Here is a 23,056-nt window from a genome sequence, read left to right as displayed (position 1 = left end):
TATATATATATATATATATATATATATATATATATATATATATATATGCATGCTTTTGTTGGTCTCAAAAACACATTTTAAACATGGTTCAAAGTTCTAATGAAAACATAATTTTTTTTTCTTAAAATGGAAAAATAAGAAGGATTAAAAATTTCAGACCCACTTAGTACCCAAGCCTGTAACAGTTTTTCCTAACTCAAGTAACTTGTAAATTCTAAATGGAATTTAGAATTTTGTTTTCAGGATAACAGTACTTTGAGGAATCACTTGTTCTTTTTTCGGATGTAAATTTGTTTGTTTGTTGGTTGGTTGTTTTTTTTTTTTTGTTTTTGGAGACAGGGTTTCTCTGTGTAGCCTTGGCTGTCCTAGACTCACTTTGTAGATCAGGCTGGCCTTGAACTCACAGAGAACGGCCTGCCTCTGCTTCCCTGAGTGCTGGACCACAGGCGTGTGCCACCGCACCCAGCTGCGGGTGTAAACATCTTAAGGCATCCCCTCTTTGTCTCTAGACCACACAACTGAGAAGGCCATACACAGCTTTGACCTCAGTTCTGAAAGTGTTTCTTCATTTCGGTTTCCTTTGGGGAATCTTCCATATCAGACCCTGACTCCTGTGTAGACCCCTCTCCTTAGGTTCTCCATCACATCCTACCACAAACAGGCAGCAATTCCACGTCAGCTGGCTGCTCACCCCGTCAGAAACGAATTGAGTCTCCACATTCCTGCGGGAAGAGATGCCCTGCTTACCCAGTTTACAAAAATCTTCATTTTGCTTGTTAATAGCCTACTTCAAGTCCTAACTTTTACCAGCCAGTGTTCATCTCAAGCTTTACACAACAGTCCTCAAACTGCTAAAGCTACGAGTGCTGCTTTTCACAGGTGTAAGTTATATTTTACACGTGGCTGGCACCAATAACTGTTAAAGGAAAACTAGTGTAAGCCCATGTCCTGGTGTCTGCTGTGCCATGTCTACACACCTGGCTGGATATGGTGACTCACAACCATTGGCGCTAACCCAGACACACTCATTCCTCCTCTGCTTCAGGGACGGCCTCTGTGAATCACAGCTGGTTCCTTGTTCCAGAGGTTGATAACAGAGTTTCCAAATCCCATGAAAATTAGAGCTGTGCAAACAACCCCCCCCCTTTTATTTTTAGATTTTTTTTTTCCCTGATGGCCAGTGCCACAAAGCATGGAGAGTGTCTTTTTCCTCAGTGTTACTTCAGGCCATCTCAATCTCTGCAATTCAGGCATGATGGATACATAACAGTTTTCCCTGTGGAAGTATGTGGTTCCCAGCCTGAGACTCAAACAGAATCATCCGAGGGACTTCCCAGTGACTCACAGATTTCCTACCAATACATCCAATCAATTTGGTCTTGCCTACCAGGTGGACCACCCCAATTCTGGCTGGGGACCTTAGTAGAGGTGGGAAGTGGTGGTGCCCGTCTTTAATCCCAACACTCAGGAAGTAGAGGCAGAGGCAGACAGATCTCTGTGAGTTTGAAGCCAGCTTGGTCTACAGAGCAAGTTCCAGGACTGCCAGCGCTATACGGAGAAACCCTGTCTCAAAACAAAAACAAAAACAAACAAACAAAAACCCCAAACAAACAAAACAAAACAAAACAAAAAAAGAAAAGCTTAGTTCTGGATATACAATATTTCTTTTCAGAAGACACTAATCATCCTTGTTAGTGGAACCTGAAAGAAGTGTACCCACACTTCTAGCTACCTAGAAACTCCGTCTCATCTACAGTTATTAAGAAAAGTGATGTTGCTGGGCATGGCGATGCATGCCTTCAATCCCATCAGCAAGGGGACAGAAACAGGCTCATCCCTGCACGATATAGACCAGCCTGGTTCACAGTGAGTTCTAGGCAACCAGAAAACAAAACAAACAACAACAAAAAAGCAAAGCAGTGCTTCTTCATAGGAGGGAAATCACCCTTTTCCCATAACAGTAGCAAATATTTTTGCTTTGAGAGTCATGCAATTTGTTGCAATTTCTCCACTGTGGCTTCATAGCAAGAATGCATGAACAGTCCAGGTGGGAGTGTCTCCAGAAAACTTTGCTTATAAAACAGGCCACTCTGGTGTTGAGCCCCTCTGCTGTCCCACCAGAAGGCTCTACGTTTCAGCTCTCCATCGGTAAGGTTCTGGCAAGTTTCGTTTCTCAGCCACTTAAATATAAATATAAACCATCCCGCAACACTGCTGGATTTTAAACCCTTCCCGTCGAAGCTTCTTGACTTGGAACCTCTGTCTACCCAAAGCCGTACTGTTCTCTTAGCGAACAGTTAGTTTGGACGTCTCTTGGTGGTGGAGAGCAGCTGAACACGTGATAAACAAGCTGATGAAAATGTTGCTTACGGCGCCAAATGGGATGTGAGAAAGGCCAAGTTCACGGCCCTCTGGTGCTTGACTCACCTGGGCACACACAGTTGCACCTGATGCCCTGCTGGATGAAGTCGGCAGCCACAGACTTCGTGAGGCCGATCACAGCCGCCTTGGTGGTACCGTACACACATCGGTTTTCCACCCCTGGGTGGGAAGGAATTAGACATTGTCTCCTTTAGAAGGGATACAGGGAGCCCCCACCCACCATTCTCAGACTTCTTCCCATCACTGCTCTTTTATGTACTTATTTTTAATTAAAAGAGACATGTTTTGGAAACCAGCTTTCCCTTTAAGGAATGGCTGACCGTGGATCTTCTCTGGTAACAGGGATCCAGAGAGTTTCTGAATGCAGAGAATGCTACCAGTGCAGGCAGAACCTGACTTAGACTTTGGTGTTGAGGTGCTGCGCTCCGTTTACAGCAGTCACCTGCTTTTCACTGTCGGTACAACCGGTAGGAAACCCCCGTCCCTTCTTAGAATCTTCGTAAGCGAAGAAACGCAAAGCTCACCTCCCTTACATTCTGCCCACGTGTGTGTCATATATTAAGAGAAAGAATGCCACCTCAGCAGTGATTTCATTCATAAGCTCACCAATCCATCAAGGCCGGGCTGTGACATACCCTCTCTCCACTTGGTCCTAGCTCTTTGCCTTGACGTCTCTTTCAGGGTCCAGAGCCCCCGTCTGTGCTACAGCCACACAGGCACAGGCTCCTCTCCTGTATGGTGTGCTTTGTGCGAACATCTGCTATACTGCAGAGCCCAGAATCTGAGGCTGAGTCTGCTAGTGCACACCTGTGACCTAGCACTTCAGAATGGGATTGTGGAGGTCAAGTAGCCAGCCTTGGCTACCTCGTGAACTGGAAGCCAGGGGCTACCCGAGACACTCTGAGAAGCACAAGTCAGAATTTCTCCCCGTGTACTGTAGATGCTTTTCTTTCTTTCTTTCTTTCTTTCTTTCTTTCTTTCTTTCTTTCTTTCTTTCTTTCTTTCTTTCTTTCGTCCTAAAGTGCATCCAGCTGGCTTGCACTCAACAGATCATTTTGTAGCACTTCAATGATAAATCTTTTCTTCTCCTAACTCAATTTTCACCTCCATGCATATAAAAGGAATAAAAGGAAAGGCAAAGACAGTAATTAAAAAAACATTAATAAGTGGCACAGATGACATGTGCCACTTATGATTGTTTTTTGTAAAAGCCATTTTGCATTGTCATATGGATTTTATGAATTTGTCTATGCTTAGTTCTAAAATCCACAGCTCATGAAAGTGTGTGTGTGTGTGTGTGTGTATACTCAGCCCCCACCTACACTCTGATGAAGGTAACATTACCTTTGATGCTGGAGGCCACTGAAGACATGTTGATAATGTTGCCAGATTTCTGAGCAAGCATCTGCCAAGGTAGAAAGAAACATCTCCACTCTACAGGTCGGAACACTCATTCATTTACACATTTGCATTGACTCCTAGCCAGATAGACCCTTCTTCTTCTTCTTCTTCTTCTTCTTCTTCTTCTTCTTCTTCTTCTTCTTCTTCTTCTTCTTCTTCTTCTTCTTCTTTTTTTTTTTTTTTTTTGTGACAGGTTCCTGCACTGTAGGACAGACTGCTCTTAAATTCAAGATCCTCAACAGGCATGTGCTACCAGGTCAGGCTCAATTTGATTATTTTATTAGCTAATAGTCTTCATGCTAACCCACAGTCTTGTAGAGAGCTAGTGTCATGTCTAAAGACCCACTGGCATTTCTAAGGCATGCTACTACCTCCTGTGGGTACAACACCATTATTAGTAAGACCAAGAATGGACCCTGGGTCTGGAAAGATGGCTCAGTGGTTAAGAACACCCTCTGCAATTCCAGAGGTCCTGAGTTCAATTCCCAGCACCAACATGATGGCTCCCAACCATCTATATTGGCATCTGGTGCCCTCTTCTGGCGAGCAGGTGTACGTGCAGACAGAGCAGTCAACTATATAAAGAAAGCACCCTGAGTTAAAAGGAGTTCATCGAACATCAGCCCACTCCCAATGTGGGCAGATAATGCTTTATTCAACATGAATGGAGAGAAGAGCTTCTAAACTCAGGGATTACACAGCATCCAGGAAACGGAAAGACAGCGGACATAGTCCCTGCCTACTACTGTTACTGGAGTTGTTGACATAACTAGAAGGCAGTTAGAGACCTGTAGGTAGCTGAGGAGAGAAAGGACCTCTCCAGGGCTGGGGGCAGTCCAGGGGGCAGTTACTGAGAAGGAGGAGGTAAAGGGCTAAAACTAGAATGTCCGTCATGGGACGAAAAAGCAAAAGCCGAGGTGCTTCAAGGAGGAGTTGTCACAATAAGGTTTCTGGGAGGGACCTGGGAGGAGGGCTGGGCCTGACTGGAAAGCAGCCTGGGAGGAATAGGCTGAGGAGTGGAACCTAGGCCGCTGTGAAGAATGTGGCCGCAGAAGAATGTTACTGCACTGCAGTAACACTGAAAGGAGTAAGGTGGAAGAGAAGCAGCACCTTCAATGTGGAGATTACAGAGATTGGTGCCAGGCGCAGATCAGGGGAAGCAGAAGCAGGAAGAGCATGGGACAAGTGGAGATACAGAAAGACCCAGAGCACAGCTGGACAGTGCTGATGAGGATGCTTGCTTGAGGGAGCACCTCAACAGGAGAGAGCACTCACACAGCAGGACAGTCAATCAAGAACACTTCCTTTAGCATCCCCTAACTAAAATGTGACACTATCACGGGGAGGGGATAAAAGAACACACTGGGCAGTGATTCACTTGGTGCAAGTCTTAGATGTAGATGGAAGGGAACTGTCCAAGGTCAGGTACAATGAATTTCAATTTAGATGTTATTGGCCATTACCCAGATGCATGTTTCCAGATAACAGGCAAAGGTATGGGCACTCACGAATGTTTTGGGGGAAAGAAGCAAGGAGTTCAGTGAACGTCTAGTGTTAGGTACTGGTTTCTCTGTGAAATCACTTGGCAGATGAAGGGCACAGAAAAGAAAGCAAAGACAATGGAGAGCAGCAAGAGTTCAGAGAAGTGCTAGAACTCAAGCTAGAGAACAGGATGTCTGCCATGTTTGTAATATCATGAAAATCAACTAAGGATGGATTTCCAGACATTGAGTTTAACAGGTGGCACAAAGGGCTTTGAAAACAATCTCTCCTCCTGGATGATTTTCTTTACCCACGTGGAGAAGAGATGTAGAACAGGAGTTTGGTGACCGATGGATCTAGAGCTGGGGTGGCTAAGACAATCCACTTCCTGTAGTATTTTTCTTACATTTGTGTTAATACTTGGGGTTGGTGGTACCCAAGATTAAAGAATACAGGACAAAGGGCAAGGCCCTAGGCTGCATGACCTCACAGCACACAGGTGACATGGAGGCGACCAGCCATGCCAAGGAACACAGCAGAGGGAAAGCAATGTTTGACTGAAATGTTCCTTCATGTGTTCTTTTGCTTTTTGGTTTTTGAAGACATGGTTTCCCTGTGTAGCCCTGGCTGACCTGGAAATAGCTCTGTAGACCAGGCTTTCCTCAAACTCAGAGATTTGCCTGCCTCTGCCTCCCAGGAGTGCTGGGACTAAAGATGTGCACCACCACACCTGGCTACAATGTGTCTTTGTATATGGGCACCATATAACCAAGCATAATGCCTCCTGTCCCACCCCTTCAATCCTCTCACTCAGAGGTAGAGAATGCAGATCTTTGTGACGTTAAGTCCAGTTTGGTCTACGTGGTGAAGTCTAAGCCAGCCAGTGATATGTAGTAATACTGTCTCAAAATAATGAGGGGTAGGGGACAGATAATCATATAGGGTGAGGAATGGACATGATATATAATGATGCAAAAAACAAAACACCCCAAGCTTTCAAATAAAGTTTTTTCTTAACTGGTTTATCATTTCTTTCTTATCTGACATAACACACTTTTTTGTTTGTTGGTTGGTTGGTTGGTTGGTTGGTTGGTTAGTTATTTTTTTGAGACAGGATTTCTCTGTGTAGTCTTGTCTATCCTGGACTCCCTTTGTAGACCAGGCTGGCCTTGAACTTACAAAGAACCACCTGCCTCTGCCTCCCCACGTGCTGGAATCATAGGCATGCACCACCTCACCCAGCTGATAAGACATACCTTTAACACTTAGAAAACACGCACACCTCAGTTTAGTATGTAGACTAGCTCTGCTAAAGGATGTCTCCAGGCTTCTGAAAGTCAGTAGTTTCCAAGATGCAAGTCATATGTCTAACACTCACTGTGCCCCTCAGTTCTGCCTTTTGTTTCTACTGCTCTGTATTCCTTGTTTCCAGGCTGCGTCCCAGCGACAGCTCTATGCCAGCTGTCATGGTGCACTGTTCCTCTTGGCTGCCTGTGCAACAGCACTTTCTGGCGGGGTGACTATGAGGTGAACAATTGGTCTTCAGGAAGTAAATAAAAAGGAGATCCAAAGAACAAAGACACCCCCACATTTTTGCTGAAATGGATCTTCTCTTCAGCGTACCAGGCATTCTGCAATTACTCTTCTAACACTATTTGCAACTTGGTCTCTCCCTCCTGACTGGCCTTGCAACCTAGGGATGGTTTGCTGTGTACTTTTCTGTGGACAAAATTCCTGTGTTTTGACCAAATGACCTCTCAGATGTACATTGGTTTTACATCCTGGAAAATTTTAACCTGGTAATTGTGTGTCATCATTAATGGTACAGAAAACAGCTGGAAAATTAGGACTGGCAGTGATGTGAAATGTGTCATCCTCATTCTCTGACGGAAGAGACAGACAATGAGAGGGTGCAAATGCCATTTCCTAGGATATGTTGCCTAGGGGCTCTGAGTGTGCTTAGGGACTCAAGGGTCCAAGGCAGGCATCAAGATGGTCAGCGTCATCTTTCCCACTAAGGCCAGGCTTTGCTCAGAGCTTCCAGTGCTGAGGTTACAGATGTGTGCCCATGCTCCTGTGTAAAAGCCACTTGGAACAAGTGGTGCCGAGACCTTCTGGTTCCACATCCCAGTCCCTGATACTTTTATTTTTTTTTGTAAAAACAAAAATGCATTTTTATCACTGTTGGGATCAAGAATTAATGATCTGGCTTGGGTGTATTAAAAAGCTAACATTTCTTTACGAGCCTAACTTCCACCTGCACTGTTCCTCATACCCACTGTTTTAGACTCATGCCATTCCAATGAGCTGTGTGTGTGTGGCGCTATTTTGTCCTCTGTGACCTCGCTTTCCCTTTCAGTTTCTTCCACAAATCCTCTACAAAGTATGGTCTTCAACAGATACTTTGTCCCAAACGACATCTATAAACTCTAAAAGAGCAAAAGGCTAATGTTTTTATTTATATCTATTTACTCCTTTTAAAGGTTGACTTCATTTCTATTCATGTGGATATGATTCTGTGAGTGTATGCTGCATGGGAATGGGATGCTCCAGAGGCCAGAAGAGGGTGTGGAATGCTGTGGGCTGCAGTTATTACAGGGAGCTCCACAGGGACTTGAACTCAGGTCCTTAGGAAGAGCAACAAGTGCTCTTAACCTCTGCATCATCCTCCAGCCCGAAAACATACTTTTGAAGGGATAGCTAATTCAGTATTATGTGGTTTGACCAAAGATCCTTTTTAAGCACTAAGGTAAAAAGCATACTTGAAGCTGGCTGTAGTGACACATGCCATTAATCCCAGACCTTGGGAGGAAGAGGTAGTTGCATCTCTGTGTTCAAGGTCAGTTTGGTCTACATGGTGAGTTCCAGGACACCCAGAGCTACATAGTGAGGCCATGTCTTAAACAACAAAAACAAAAAGCATACCTTCACTGCATCTGAGCTGCTTCTGTCTTCCATGAGTCCCACTCACTGTCTGCTACTATTGGTTTAAAAGCTCATGTCAGGTCAGGGTTATACAGTTCCTACACGCACATTCTTCCAGAGCACCCAGAAGAGCCCTTCACTCCAAAAGGCATGTAATGGTTTGTTTGAAAAGTAAAACGTCAGCAGGGTTTGGTGGCGCTGTAAGACCTGGGGTCTCACAGCTCAGGAGTTCAAGATCGAGCCCTTCCCAGAAACTCCCCCAGACCAAGACTCGTTGCAAAAGCAAGAGGTTTATTAACCATTGTGCAATGGGATCACCCCTGCCGGTCAGCAAAGAGTGGCACCGGGAGACAAAGGCCTTTAGGTTTTTAAAAGAAAAATTGTGGGAGATTTGAAGTTGCAGTCTTGGCAATTTAGGATTGGATGAGGAAGTTATAAAGTAAGATAATTGGTTAGTCTTAGGTGCTCAAGCTTGGCCAGTCCTGCCAAGTGTGGATGCAGCTGCAATTGAAGGTGGGGGTGGTTAGCTCATCCTTGAAGATTAGGGGCTGCAGACTTTTGGCTGGAGGTCAAAAGCTACTCAGAAGAAGTCTAGGTTTGTTGCTAAGCAATGCTATCTCAAAGACAGGAGTTTTTCTTTTTGCTGAGTGAAGGTCATTGCTTGCTTGCCTTTTTTTTTCTATCTGTCCTCATAGATAGGGTCACATTTTTCCATTCTCTGGAAAGGTACTAAGAGGCTTTAGCTTAACCTGAACCTAAAACTCAAAACTATAGGCTTTGGAAGACATACAGGTTACAAAGTTAGTCTAACCCTTTCAGCGCACGCCTTTAATCCCAGCACTTGGGAGGCAGAGGCAGGCAGATCTCTGTGTGTTTGAGGCCAGCCTGGTCTATATCGAGTTCCAGGCCAGCCAGGGCTACATAGTGAGACTCTGTCTCAAACAAAAGAATGGAGCTGGAGAGATGGCTCAGTGTTAAGAGCACTGGCTGCTCTTCCCGAGTGTAACTCTAGTCCCAGGGGATCTGATGCCCTTTTCTGGCTTCTGGGAGAATGCAGATATACATTCAGGCAAAACACCCACACACATGAAATAATGAGAACTAAAACTAAAACAAAAAAGCCCATAAGTCTTTGTGGTGAAAAAAAGCCCTGGGGTACAAGCACCCAGTGTGCTCAGACCCAGGAGGGTGAGCTACAGGGCTGCATGAACAGACTCTAATCACTTGCTGGTTGCATGAGCCTGGGTGCCTTGCCTCCCCTCTCAGTTTGCCCTCTGCGTAGTTAGCTGACGTGATGAAACATCCTTCACCTCACAGGACTATTCTGCTCCTGCAGCAAGGAGCCGGGCCACCTCCCCAGACACTCCTCCATTTATTACGTTCTCTCTGAGAATCCCAGTTTGCCAGTGAGGTTCCAGGGGGCCACACTGTTACCCTAGCTCCTGAGTCTGCATTATACGCAAAACCACCCCAACTTAACACTGCGTATTATATGACATATTTATATGTCAATTGAGTTTCTCACCCCTCCAGAATGGGAATTCTCTTCAAAATAGAACTTTTGTTAAGTTCACTGGAGGGTCTCCTCAGTGGAGCTTAGCACATTGGAAATGCTTAATAAATAATCCTTGAATGTAAGAAGGATTAATGGAGGGTTAAATGGCTTCATCACTATAAACTGCTTTGACATAAATGCTCAGTGCACCTTAGTCAACCTGCTATGATCACACTGAAACACAAATGTGCATCCTCTGTGTGCCCAGGATGAAAGCTGATACCCTGTTCAGGCCGTCAGTCCTCTTACTTTGGGAAGGAAGGCCTTGATCATCAGGTACATGCTACGAACGTTGAGATTCATTGAGAAGTCCCAGTCTTTATCCTCACAATCCAGGATGGTGCCATGGTGGACAAAACTGAAAGAGTGATTAAACAGGGGAAGAAACACGATTAAAGAATCAGTAGGAAAGTACTTGATCACATACTCTGTGTACAATCCCTAGAATTATAAGAACAAAACAACAACACTCACACACAGACACACAGACACACAGACACAGACACACACACACACACACACACACACACACACTTCTACCATTAGAACCTTTTCTAAACTGGGTGGTGGTGGCATACACCTTCAATCCCAGCACTCAGCAGGCAGAGGCAGGCAGAGCTCTCTAAGTATGAGGCTAGGCTGGTCTACAGAGTGAGTTCCAGGTCAGCCATAGGTACACAGGGAGACCCTGTCTAAACAAAAACAAAAGCTAGGCTGAGGACATAGCTCTTGCTGCCAAGCCTACAGACTTGACTGTGTTCAGTCCCCAGAAGCTGCACAGTAGAAGGCGGCAACTGACTCCTGCGAGTTGTCCTCTGGCCTCGACATTCATGCCGCAGAGCTCACCCTCTCACATGCTCAGTGAGTGCACCGGAAACATCAGTGCTTTTAAAGACAGACAGGAAATGAGGAACACTGACTGCGCCATTTGATTTCTGTTTCCAGGGCAACAGTGCCCTCAGGTGGCACATGCTTAAAGTTCTACAGGGAAATCAGAACTGGAAGGAAAACCAGTGCCTCTAATTATCAGTGTAGCGAAGGAACATTGCGGCCGTTGGCATCGAGCACAGAGCACAAAGAAGGAGGAACAAACAAAATCCCAAAGATCCTAATCCTAAAGTCAACGTAGTGCGTCTCTCTTCCTCAAAGATCTTTCTTTCTTTCTTTCTTTCTTTCTTTCTTTCTTTCTTTCTTTCTTTCTTCCTTCCTTCCTTCCTTCCTTCCTTCCTTCCTTCCTTTCTTCCTTCCTTCCTTCCAAGATTTATATATTTATTTTGTGTAGATGAGTTCTCTACCTGAGTGCCAGAAGAGGGTACCAGATCCCAGTATAGATGGCTGTGACGCGCTATGTGGTTACTGGGTATTGAACTCAGGACCTCTAGAAGAACAACCAGTGCTCTTAACCGCTGAGCCATCTCTCCAGCCCTCAAGGAAGTTTCTTGAGGCATCCTTACTGACTTGGTCCTCTGGACTGAGATTTCATAGTCAAATATAAGATGTGGTTGGGAGTGGTCCCCATATGCTTACAGGGCTTCCTGTTAGTCACTCAGTCAGCTTATGGTAGCAAGAGCCACATATACAGCCTTGTAGAAGGACAAGCAGATCGTTTATGAAAGAAACACCAGCAACCACTGCTCTGATTAATGTCCAGACTTTACATAAGTACCCACTCCTTTCATTTGCTTTAACTGCCAATGGGCCCCAAGTTCACATCAAATGACACAGCTGTCTCACTAGCTGAATTATGCAGTGATGTGTGACATCTAGCTTGACTTCCCAAAAAATATGCCAACTTCTGTCAATGAATCATTCTTTCATACTATCAATATTCATTTAGTAAAATCATAGAAAACTTTCTTAAACAGAAATAAAAGGTTTCAAATTACCCAGCAACATTAAAGAGAACATCGATTCTCTCAACTTCTGAGGCAAACTGATCAATTTGCTTTTTCTTTGTGACATCAAGGACTCGAGTTTGAATACCTAAAGAATAAAGTAAAAGATAGTATTTACACAGAACTCATAAAATATGAAACCTTGAAGATTTGTCTGTTTTGTGGCATGAAGAATGTAGCATTTCCGTTTAGATAACATATGAATCGAGGCCATCACTGGCATTTTAGCAATCTCAAGAGTGTCATTAAAATGCACAAATCTCAAGCTGGAGTTATGGCTTAGCCTGAGATCTACTTACTGCCCAATCAGAGGACTGGAACTCACCTTCCAGGAGTCACATCAGGTGACTCAGATACCGGAACTGACATCACCTTTTGGCCTCTGTGGGTACTCCCATACACACATGCTTACACACACATAAATAAAAAATGAGACAGACCTTTAAAAAAAAATCTCTTTTAAAGATTTACAAATCTTCAAGTGTCATCTCTGTTAGGCCTGGCGCTCGGGAGGCAGAGGCGATTGTGGATCTCTGTAAGTTCGAGGCCAGCCTGTTCTACAAAGTGATTCCAGGCCAGCCAAGGCTACACAGAGAAACCCTGTCTCAGAATAACACCTAAACAAGCATATCTCTGTTAGGGTCTAGAGAGATAGCTCAGCAGTCGCTTTTCCAGGTCATCTAGGTTTGAGTCTTAACACCTCCATGCTGGCTAAGAGCTGTCTGTAATTCTAGTTCCAGAGGCTCCTACCTCCACGAATATTGCACTTACTTGATGCAGATAAACCATCCATACACATAAAATAAAACTTAAAAAATGTAAAAAAAAAAAAAAAACCCTCTGAATTTTTCTTTTCAATGAATTTCACTTTTCATGAAATGTCTTCATTTTCCTTTCAGCAAAATAAAGGTAATGATAAAATGCAACAAACAAAAACCAAGAGACCAACTCATTTCCCACCTTTAGCTTTTTAGGGGGCCACAGAAATTTGTGCAAGAACACAAGAGGATCGTATCATATGACGTGGACAGGGCTGCTCCAGGGGAGTCATGGGCAGCAGCGAAACAGTCATTAATCGTTAACCTGGCAACTGTTAATTCTCACAGAACTTTGGGATCGGGAGCAAAATCCCTCAACACGTTGCACAACAGAAAACCTTAAGTAGGTACCTTCAAACATGCCCCTTACCCTCCTGACTGCGCAGACAATTTTCTGTAGGTCACGGAATACAGATTCGCTCTGAAGGAGCCGCACTCTAAGAGGCAAGTGCCTGGAGCAGCTAGAATTGCACTTGCTGCCGTATCAGAGGGCTGGAACTCACATTCCAGCAGTCACATCAAGTGACTCTCAGATACTCATGCCTTTACTTTCTCACAGGAACCTACAGTCAGCTTGCTCACCTGGGTAATTTTCCAGCTCCTGGAGTTTGAACTCATTGATGTCTGTGGCTATGACTTTGGCTCCTTCTTTTGCAAAAGCCTACCAGAAACAAAACGCAAATCAGTCCTTCTCTTACTTGAAGAAGTTGCTCTCAAAAATAGAAACCACTTTTTCTTTTCATTGTATTTTTGTTTTGACTAAAAAATAAGCAAAATTACCATCTAGCGAGTCTCGTTTCCCCTTGCCCCACTGTGGTTATTTTGATCAGTCATTAGAGCAGCATAGAGTGCATTACATTTTCCATCTTGCTTTGTCCTTCTGTTATCAAAAGATAGTGTTAAAAAAAAAAACTTGCCAGGTGGCACAGGTGCATTTGAGGGCAGCCTGATCTACAGAGCTAGTTCCAGGGACAGCTAGAATTACACAGAGAAAGCTGTGTTGAAAACCAAAGCAACAAAACCTCTAACTCGAGGTCAGAGAGATGGCTCAGTGGTTAAAAGCACTGGCTACTCTTCCAGAGGATCTGGGTTTGTTTCCCGACACCCATAGGCAGCTCAAAATTGTCTATATCTCCAGCTACAGGAGATCTGATAGTATGTACTTGGTATATATATGTAGGCAAGTGTGTATATATGTATAGATATATATGTATCTACACGGAGTTTCTAGGACAGCCAGGGCTACGTAGTGATGCCAGTTTCAACAAACCGACAAATAAACAATTCCTCCAACTTTGTTTCTGAAATAATGTTATTCTGTAACGAGAGCCTACCTATGTTTTACTTCTTTAATTTTTTACACTTATTTATTTATCGCGTGTGTGTGTGGGGGGGGGCTTGTGTCATGGCAAGCGTTTGGAGGTAAGAGGACAACTTAGTGGAATTATTTCCTCCCTCCTCTTTCCAGGGGTCAAACTTAGGTCTCAGTGCTTGGGTGGCGGTTCCTTTACCTGCCGAGCCACCGCTATGGCCTCATGGGCCTTTTGTGAGAAGAATGGCAAGTTTCCCTCCGAGGACTACTACAATTTCCTCAGTGGCAGCTCCCACTCTGCATCGTATCCTGCCGCATTATCAGTCAGGCAAGGGTGCAACGAGGGAGACACTGAGGCGCCTCAGCAAAAAATGGGAGAGCTTTTATAACTCCGGGGTCTTAATCTTGAACTGACATAGTTGCAGAGAGCCCCGCAGCCTCTAGGGCCCTGACAGTTTATTACAGTGCAGAGAAAGTGGGGCAGAGAAGCACGATTCTCAGAGTCAAAGGATATGTGATGCTACGTCAGCACAAGGAATCCCTTTCGTTTTCTCTGTCAGGAACAGTGACTTGACTTCTGATACATGACTGGCAGGATGGCTCGGTGGATAAACACACTCAACACACAAGCCCGGAGACCCGAGTTCAATCCCTGGGATCCGTGTCAGAGAGAAAGAAAGGAGAGAAACAATTCCACAGAGTGGTACATGTTCTAACCCCCACCCTCACAGACACACACACACCCACACACACCCACACAAATAAAGTAAAAAGACATCAGAAGTGTAACAGGTAAAAACGTAAGCAAAAGGCTTTAAATACAGCTCAGTGGCAGGCAGGAGTCTATGCTTAGCACACTTGGGGTCCCGGGTTCAATTCCAAGCTGCAAAGAGAAAGAAAGATCAGAGGAAAACTGAAGCAAGGGGAGAAGGAAGGAAAGGGAAAAGGGATAGAACGCAGCAGATGAGGACTAAATAACCCTGGTGCAAGACAGCGCATCTCAGCACTTGGAGAGCAGCAGGTATGGTATGAACTTACCAGTGCAGAAGCCCGGCCGATCCCTTGGGCGGCAGCAGTCAGGACAATGACCTTCCCATCCAGTCGGCCCATGGCAGAACCTGAGGTGTAACCAAGGACACACACCGTTAATGGCTCAAGATGTAGCAAGTCAAGTGTGCAGGCGGTGATATCTGGAGGGCAGACCTCACCGCACCCCGTTAAGGACGCGGGGAAAGCAAGCTGTCCCTGCATTCAGCTGCTCATCAAAAGGGCATAGCACTGAAGTGATGACTGCTGAGGGACACTGGGCCGGAATCCAGCTTTTGCTTCTGTCTCATCCTCTAATGCTGAGACCAGATGGGGAGAGTTTCCTCTTCCCCATTGCCTGGCCTGTGTTTGATGGGTTCGTTTCTGTCTGTCCTTGCTGTTTGGGGATGTTTTTCAGTTTCTCTTCTGAAAACCGTTAACCACAGCTATGGCATTTTATAAAATTCCAACAGTGTCCCGAAGAGTCAGTAATCAGTGTTCCAGGAATAAGGTCACTCATTTCCTAGATTTCTCCCATTGCCTACCCCCCTTCCTCTCTACAGACTGGTCATAGGAGATACTGGGTGCTGGTCATAGGAGATACTTATCCATCTATCCCTCGATAGTCCTCACTTTTAGTTCGTTACCGCCAGCAAAGGGAAATCTTGGGCACAGACAAAAACACTTCTTCCTCCTTCCTGCTCTTCTGTGTATTCCCTGTAACTACCTCAAGGAGGGTAGGCTCTGGGAAAAAAAAAGCCTTCATTGTCTTAGGTCATCTATTCCTTTGTCTGTAAACCTTCACTAAGTTTCAATAGCAGTACCTTGCAGTTTTTCTTTGTCCCTTGAAAAGATTTCATAGTGGACCTTAAGATTCATTTTCATATGGGTTGGAAAACCATAGCCCATACCTTGTTTTTAAAGAACGTGAGGAACCTTCCTGACCCCATTTTGAAGGCAGGAGCCATTATTCTGCATTGTTGAAAGTTTCTGTCTCTGTTTGCTGGAACCTGCCCTGCCCCAACCCATGACCTTGTGTGTTTTGGGGGACATTCAAGCCCTCAATCACACAGTGACCATATGGTGATGGCTAATTTTTTTTTCCTTACTGCTCCATTGTCTTCTGCAAACTTGCTTTGCAACTACTTGTGATTTTTTACTCCTTAAAAGGGTCCCGAGAAGCAGACTCAAGGCTGTTCTCTTTAACCCTATGCAGGAGACAGTCACTGGCCAGCTCTGGGGTACACTCCAATAAAAACCAAGCTTGCTTCATATTTGGCTCAAAATTGTGGTAGTGGTCTTTTTCTTGCCTGATGGGCTTGACAAGCACACTGGACCTGTCCCAGGTCATAGAAGCAGACAGTGGCAGAGGCAATTAAGGCAGGCTTCCTGACTCCTTTGCTCTGAAGACAGTTCATCCCACTACAGTGCCGGTCAACTTTTAAAGTTTCGGCATGTGTCAGAAACACTCGAACACACGTGTCTTAATCAGAGTTTCTGTCGTTGATGCAACACCATGACCGCAAAGCAAGTTGGGAGGAAAGGGTTTATTTGGCTTATACTATCATACTGCTCTTCATCATGGAAGGAGGTCAGGACAGGAATTCAAACAGGACAGAAACGCAGAGGCAGGAGTGGATGCAGAGGACTTGGAGGATGCTCACTGGCTCGCTCAGCCTGCTCCCTTATAGAACCCAGGACCACCAGCCACACTGGGCCAGGCCTTCCCACACTGATCACCAACTAAGAACGCACCCTTATAGCTGGGTCTTATGAAAGTAGGTATTTTCTTAGTTGACCGTCCCTTGTTTCAGACAACTAGCGTGTGTCAAGACAGAGACGTTCGTAACATTTATTGAAGGGAAGGAGAGCATAGCAGAAGGCAGAGGCTGCCCGAGGCCTCGCGATTCTATTTCGTTAGGAAGCCCCTGGCAATGTCTACTTCATTTACATGGACCCTGCAAGGCAGCCAGTCCAAAGAGAAGGGAATAATGATTTGAATAATGATCTGAGGAGCAGGAGGGAGACTTTGTCCTATGGGCAGAGAGCCTTCAAATTCCCTCTGTTCATTCACCCTCAACAAAAGGCCAGCCTAGGCTTGAGAGCTTCTATGTTGTCCTTTCTTTAAGTGTTTTCGAGTGACTTATTTTTGCTTTATGTACACTGGTGTTCTGCCTGCAGGTATGACCCTGGGAGGATGTCAGATTCCTTGGGAATGGAATTACAGACAGTCCTGAGCTGTAGGTGCCGGGAATTGAACCCAGGTCCTTTGGAAGGGCTCTTAACCACTGAGCCATCTCTCCAGCCTCTCTTTGTCCTTTCTTTTGACCTTACCTATTCTCTTTGGTTAGGTAAAGTTGTTAGGTGTTTTTGTTTCAGCTTTTGACCCTCCTCTCGCATAGCCCACTGCCCTCGCATATCCAGTATACCTGTTTTTTTCCAGTACTCCTCATTTGGTCCTAACTCCACAGGCTAGAGTGCTGGTTACTCATGTCCACAGCTGGCACCAGGGGGAATTAGGGAAAACGTGGGAAATTTCCAGATTTGTGTTTTAGGACCTACCTCTGCCAGAGCTGGGCAGTGGCAGTGAGGCAGGAGCAGGAAATGGCTGGTAAAACTAGCAGGGATGGAGAGACGGGGTGGCGGGTAGCACTTCAGAGATGACAGACAGGGCCTCGCCAGAGAGGGTGAGGCTGAAGTCCGAGACTTTACCTGGTGTTTCAGAACTATCATATCGGCGCACCGCCTTCCAATCGCAGGTTCGAGAGCGTGCTCTGGCATGATGATAGTGCTCATCGCAGCGTACCCTTCAGACTCCTGAAACTGGCCCTGAGGACTGTTCTCTGTTCGCACACTAGGGCCAACCGCGATGGATGGGTGATGTATAGCCCTCCTTCCCCCTCAGCCTCCCTAGGGTCCCCCACACGGCACTCAGGACACTTCCATCCAACTCTGCGTCTTCCTGCCTTTCTCCAGGCTCTGAAGCCTCTCCCGTCCTCCACCCGGCTCCTTTTCATTTTTCTCTCACGATACCTCCCCTAACAAAAGCCAGGCCTGTTAGCTTTTTGGTAGAGCATTCCTCTCAGAGATGCAGCGTGACACAGACACAGACAGACAGGGCTTCTGGGATCTGGCTCAAGGCTGTGCTCCAATCACGTTCCCACGGTGGGGAGCAGAGAAGTTGCTTTCCCCGCGTCTTCCCTATCTGATGCGCTCTGCTTTTACTGGCGCGCAGAGGGAAATTTTCACTTAGGGTGTGGTAGGAGCTGAAAGAAAGTCAACTTGTGCTTTTAGAAAGGGATGCCGCCGGCCCGGCTTTCCCCCTTCCCGAGGACAGCATAAGAAAGTTACTTTCCGGATCCTTCCCTAGGGTGTCGGGCATTCACAGCGGTTCCCAGCCTTCCCGACGCAGCGACCCCTTTAATACAGTTGTGGTGACCCCCCAACCATAAGATTGCTTTGTTGCTACCTCATAAACTGTAATTCTGAGGCTCTTATGAATCAAAAAGTCAGGCAGGCAGGATATCTGATTCATGGCTCCTGTGAAAGGGCCCACAGGTTGAGAACCAACAGAGGCACCTGCTTCACCCTCCCTCTTAACCACTCCCATAACCCAAAAGACAACCAGGGCCCAAAACTTTCTGTTTACTTCCAATCCTCCTTCCAGCTGGCCTCCTAATTGGACCAGAACTAGATAATTGAGGGATCAAAGCCCCAAGGTTAGGTAAGGAACATTCTGGAGGCAACGAAAATTTGGGGGGGGGGGGCATGGGTAGGAATGTGCCCAGAAACTATAGTGTGGGCCCACTCTTAGTCATGGTGACTTTCCTAACTACGAAGACTGTAGGAAAACTCTTTCTTTTTTATTTAGAAGAGGCCCGGAGCATTTTCAGGGATTCCAAATATATTCACCAGCCAGTTTACTCACAGCAGACACTAGGAAACTTCTTTCTCTGGCTGTTTTCAAACTCTTAGTAAGTACAAGAGAATTTCCAGCTCCCATTCTAACTACGAGAATTCATCTTCAAACAGGCATGTGGAGAATAAGGCAACAAGAGCAAAGGTTTTGTCGGAAACTGTTGGGAAAACAAAAAAAATCTTACTTTAGAATAGCGAGTTCACACAGTCCTCCAGATTCCTTCAGGAGACAGAGTTCAGAGCTTGGTGCAGGAGAAGTCACCTGCTGAAGAAGGCCCTGTGGGAGGTGGAGTCCAGGCTCCGTGGGTGGCATTGCTGATTCCGGTTTCGTGAGATTTTAAGAGGCGGGTGCGCCAGCCTTTTCATTCTAGATGTGTCCAGGCTGCCATCTAGTGGGAAGGACGCGGGACTGCCAACCCCCTGCAGAAAGGCTTGTCTTTTGTTTGCCTTTGGCACTTGGCAGATTCAATGATCAGGAAACCGCAGGTGGAAGACGGCTGGAAAACAAACAAGGAACCCAAGGCACTAAACATTTCAGTCGTCCCAGACCTTAACCCAGAAAAGAAAACATCCCTGTGGCTAAAGTCTAGTTTCTGACGTTAATCTGTCGTGTGTAATCAAGTCGAACACTAATACACCTTCGGCGGGAGACTGCTGGCATCCTGGCTACCCTGGGCCTTCGTGTGGTGGAGCACACTCAATGGGAGTCTTGAAATGAACGGAGCGGAACAGCAGGAAACCAAGCCGGCTGAAGGACACACCTATGCAAAACGGAAGGGCTAGGTCTGGAGGGCCCTCTCGGCTAGGCCGGAGGCTTGTGGGTTAATCTGGCCCGTGTGATCAGGCGCAGCGACTATGTAGGTCACGTGTGAATGTCCTACATAAGTGCGGGACTCGATACACATCTGGCACACTTTGCCACGGCCTCTCGCACGGCGAAGGCTACAAAACAGAGCTATCAGATTCCTAGGCTCCTTTGTCCCCGGGGCTGGCCAGCCACACAGCTCTGGTCACGGAGGCACGGGCTGCACTTTCTGAGGGCTTCTTTCTTGAAGGAAAGGTGATGCCTCGGGAGGTTCTGGCTTCCGCAGCCGTGGGTGGGGTTTGATAGTCCGATACACGCGGGCACCACAGAGTGGGTCCTTCAAGGCAGGCTTGGGGACCTTGGGGTGGCTCACTGCTCCGCGTTCTGTGCATGCAGAGGCTTCCGGCAGTTGCTGGTGTGCGTTTTGTTTATTTGCTGTGAGTGTTACTTGCGACCAAGGTGCTTAGGCATAACAAAAACAAACACACAAAATAGCAGGGCTGGGTTATGTTGGTGAGCGCTTTGGTGTTTTCTTCTCCTTCCGCAAGTGCCGCCACGGGCCCTGGCTTCAGTCTTTTACACCTTACAAAGCCCAGCTTGCTGGCAAATTGCCTGTGATGGAACACAAGTAGATGCAGAAGGAGGAGGAGGATCGCAAACGTTGCCTAGTAACTTCAGGGCCTCCTTCTACATACTACAGAAGGTCCTCATTCAAAACAAGAACCAACCTTCCTCAAAGTGGGGGGGGGGGGGGGGGAGGCCGGGAAGAGCCCAGTTTAAAAATAAAAAGACTATGGCAAAGCCTGTATCTCCACTCAGTAGCTGAGTAAGCAAGACTTGTAAGCTGCTAACCCTACCAGTGTTCTTAGATGGGAAAGAAGGATAAAACAGGAGCTATGTCAGGGATGCGGCGAGGAGGGGGCGGCTGGGGAAGGGCAGCTTGGTGTTTGCACACACCCGCTGGATAAATGTCAGCTTACCGCAGGGGACGCTCAGAGGAGAGAAAGTGTGATTGGTAGTAATAGCTGCCCTTTCTTTTCTGTGGAGGCCCTAAGTTTCTCCCTCGGTATGTGTAAGGCTCCTGCTGGTTTGGTGTCGCTCTTCCCCATTTAACAAAGCTTCCAATGCTGAGTCTGATGGTGTGCTCTCATCGGGCTGTGCTCTCTGCTTTAATACACGTCTTTTCCTCAACTTCCAAAGGTTTTGAAAGAGACTTTAAAAAATGGCTATGAGTCTGAAAGACTCTACTCAGCAGGGTATCAAAGCAGATGCTGAGACTCATAGCCAAACTTTGGGCAGAGTGCAGGGGGAGATGGAAAGACCTGGAGGGGACAGGAGCTCCACAAGGAGAGCAATAAAGCCAAAAATTCTGGGCCCAGGGGTCTTTTCTGAGACTGATACTCCAACCAAGGACCATGCATGGAGACAACCTAGACCCCTTGCTCAAATGTAGCCCATGGAAGCTCAGGGTCCAAGTGGGTTCCCTAGTAATGGGAACAGGGACTGTCTTTGACATGAACTCATGGGCTGGCTCTTTGATCACCTCCCCCTGAGGGGGGGTGTAGCCTTACCAGGCCACAGAGAAGGACAATGCAGCCAGTCATGATGAGACCTGATAGGCTAGGGTCAGAAGGAAGGGGATGAGCATCTCCCCTATCAGTAGACATGGGGAGGGGCATGGGAGGAGAAAAGGGAGGGAGGATTGGGAGGGAAGAAGGAGGGGGCTACAGCTGGGATACAAAGAGAATAAATTATGAAAATCCAAAAAATTGAAAAAGAAAAAAAAAAAAAGGCTATGAAAGTGCCCTGAAAGCCTGGTGTGGTGATGCACAACTATAATCCCAGCACTCGGGGAGGCAGAGGCAGTTGGATCTCTTTGAGTTTGAGGCCAGCCTGGGCTGCAAAGAGAGTCCAGGACAGCCAAGGCTACACAGAGAAACCCTGTCTTGAAAAACAAAAAACCAAAAACCAAAACAAAACAACAAAACAAACAAACAAAAAACCAAAACCAAACCAAAACAGTGCTCTGAGACTGACCTCTGTATCTTTTATATTAAAAAAAAAAAAAAAGAGTTAAATCTAAGACATGTCCTTGTACTTGGGAGGCTGAGGTAAGAGATTATAAGGACAAACTGGGCTTCACAACAAGACTGAATCTCAAAGGAAGAAGAAAAGATTCAGTAGTATGTAGTTTCAATCCTGAAAAAGCAGGACCCCTTCCCCAAACTCAAACAAACCAAAACTGTTTTACATGGAGTTATGATTCAGAATTAAATGTTTTGAGTGAGTGTGTGTGTGTGTGTGTGTGTGTGTGTGTGTGTGTGTGTGAGTGCACGCCTGTGTCTGACTGCGGAAGGCAGAGGACAACCTTCGGTATTGCTCCTTGGAAGCTACCCACCTTGTTTTTTCCAGCAGGATCTCCCAATGGCATGAATAGGTTGGGCTGGCAGGAGAGGGAGCCCCAGGGATCCACTTGCCACCACCTCCTCTGCAGCAGTTGATCAATAAACCTGTGCCACGGTGCTTGGCTTTTTATGCAGGTTTTGGGGATCAGAATATCCTGATGTTTGTGTGACAATCACTCTACTCACTGAGCCATTTCCCAAACCCTAATGTTTTTGGAAAGAAAAATGAGTGTTGGGCTATATAATGTTTATTATTTGCCCTACAATTATTACAGCGGTATTATCTAACCTGCTGTCACAAATAATCAATCAGACACAGACACCTGTTAGATTTGTAATTGCCTTATTTACTTTGGACCGAGCAGGCATTTCTACCTACACTATCTCAATAACCTCACCATCCATCTCCTAGCCCCCATCCAATGCCATCATTCCCATGTGGGCTACCTTCCATCCATAATCCAAAGCTATTTGCTTGTATTCTTCATCTGGGCCTTATCGTGCCATCATTGGAGTCCTTCCTCCTCGCCCACCTGGTTCATTCTCCACTCTAACCCACTGTGACATCTCCCTTCCTCCTCTCTCCCCATCTGTCTCTGGTGAGTCTCCTGTCCTCCAAAGCCTTGAAACCCTAGCCAGCCAACCCCCTTCTGCCCTGCCCAGGTATAGGCTATTTAATCAGCCAGTCAGGTAGGTTTACACAACAAGGATAGGTGTACGCAGGCAGTAACCATCATCAATAAACAAGCATAAGACCAACCCCAACACCCTGGTTTATATATCTTAAAGGTATGATATCAATTCTATAATTTTGTTAATACAAGTTTGTTTTATAACAGTTTCTTCTGAGATTGAAACAATCCACTATGCAGGGAAGCTCCTTAAACAAGAAGACAAAATGTAAGACCTGGGGTCTCACAGCTCAGGAGTTTAAGATTGCGCCCTTCCCAGAAACTCCCCCAGACCAAGACTCGTTGTAAAAGCAAGAGGTTTATTAACCATTGCGCAATGGGGTCACCCCTGCCGGTCAGCAAAGAGTGGCACCGGGAGACAAAGGCCTTTAGGTTTTTAAAAGAAAAATTGTGGGAGATTTGAAGTTGCAGTCTTGGCAATTTAGGATTGGATGAGGAAG

At 46.1% G+C, this 23,056-nt stretch overlaps 1 protein-coding gene across 5 annotated transcripts in view; it reads right to left on the bottom strand.

Annotated features, from left to right (window-relative positions):
* Window positions 1–19,141, bottom strand: part of Bdh2 (3-hydroxybutyrate dehydrogenase 2) — a 26,713-nt gene extending 7,572 nt beyond the window's left edge. Inside the window, exons 1-8 of one of the 5 annotated variants that reach the window (XM_055628228.1) lie at window positions 18,900–19,141; window positions 14,809–14,888; window positions 13,041–13,119; window positions 11,632–11,728; window positions 9,995–10,103; window positions 3,727–3,787; window positions 2,428–2,541; window positions 692–722 (exon numbers count right to left, since the gene is read on the bottom strand). In XM_055628228.1, coding sequence (XP_055484203.1) covers window positions 692–722; window positions 2,428–2,541; window positions 3,727–3,787; window positions 9,995–10,103; window positions 11,632–11,728; window positions 13,041–13,119; window positions 14,809–14,880 — 563 coding nt within the window. In that variant the 5' untranslated portion in view covers window positions 14,881–14,888; window positions 18,900–19,141. Of the gene's footprint in view, window positions 1–691; window positions 723–2,427; window positions 2,542–3,726; window positions 3,788–9,994; window positions 10,104–11,631; window positions 11,729–13,040; window positions 13,120–13,238; window positions 13,530–14,808; window positions 14,889–18,899 lie in introns of those variants that run through there. The other 4 variants (XM_055628229.1, XM_055628231.1, XM_055628233.1 and 1 more) reach the window with 4 other exon arrangements.
* Window positions 19,142–23,056: the final 3,915 nt, after the last annotated feature.

Source organism: Psammomys obesus, unplaced genomic scaffold, assembly GCF_907164565.1.
Source record: "Psammomys obesus unplaced genomic scaffold, mPsaObe1.curated_primary_1811, whole genome shotgun sequence".
Classification (NCBI taxonomy): Eukaryota; Metazoa; Chordata; class Mammalia; order Rodentia; family Muridae; genus Psammomys; species Psammomys obesus.
Note: the sequence above shows the minus strand (reverse complement) of the source record. Positions and strands in the feature narration are given on the sequence as shown.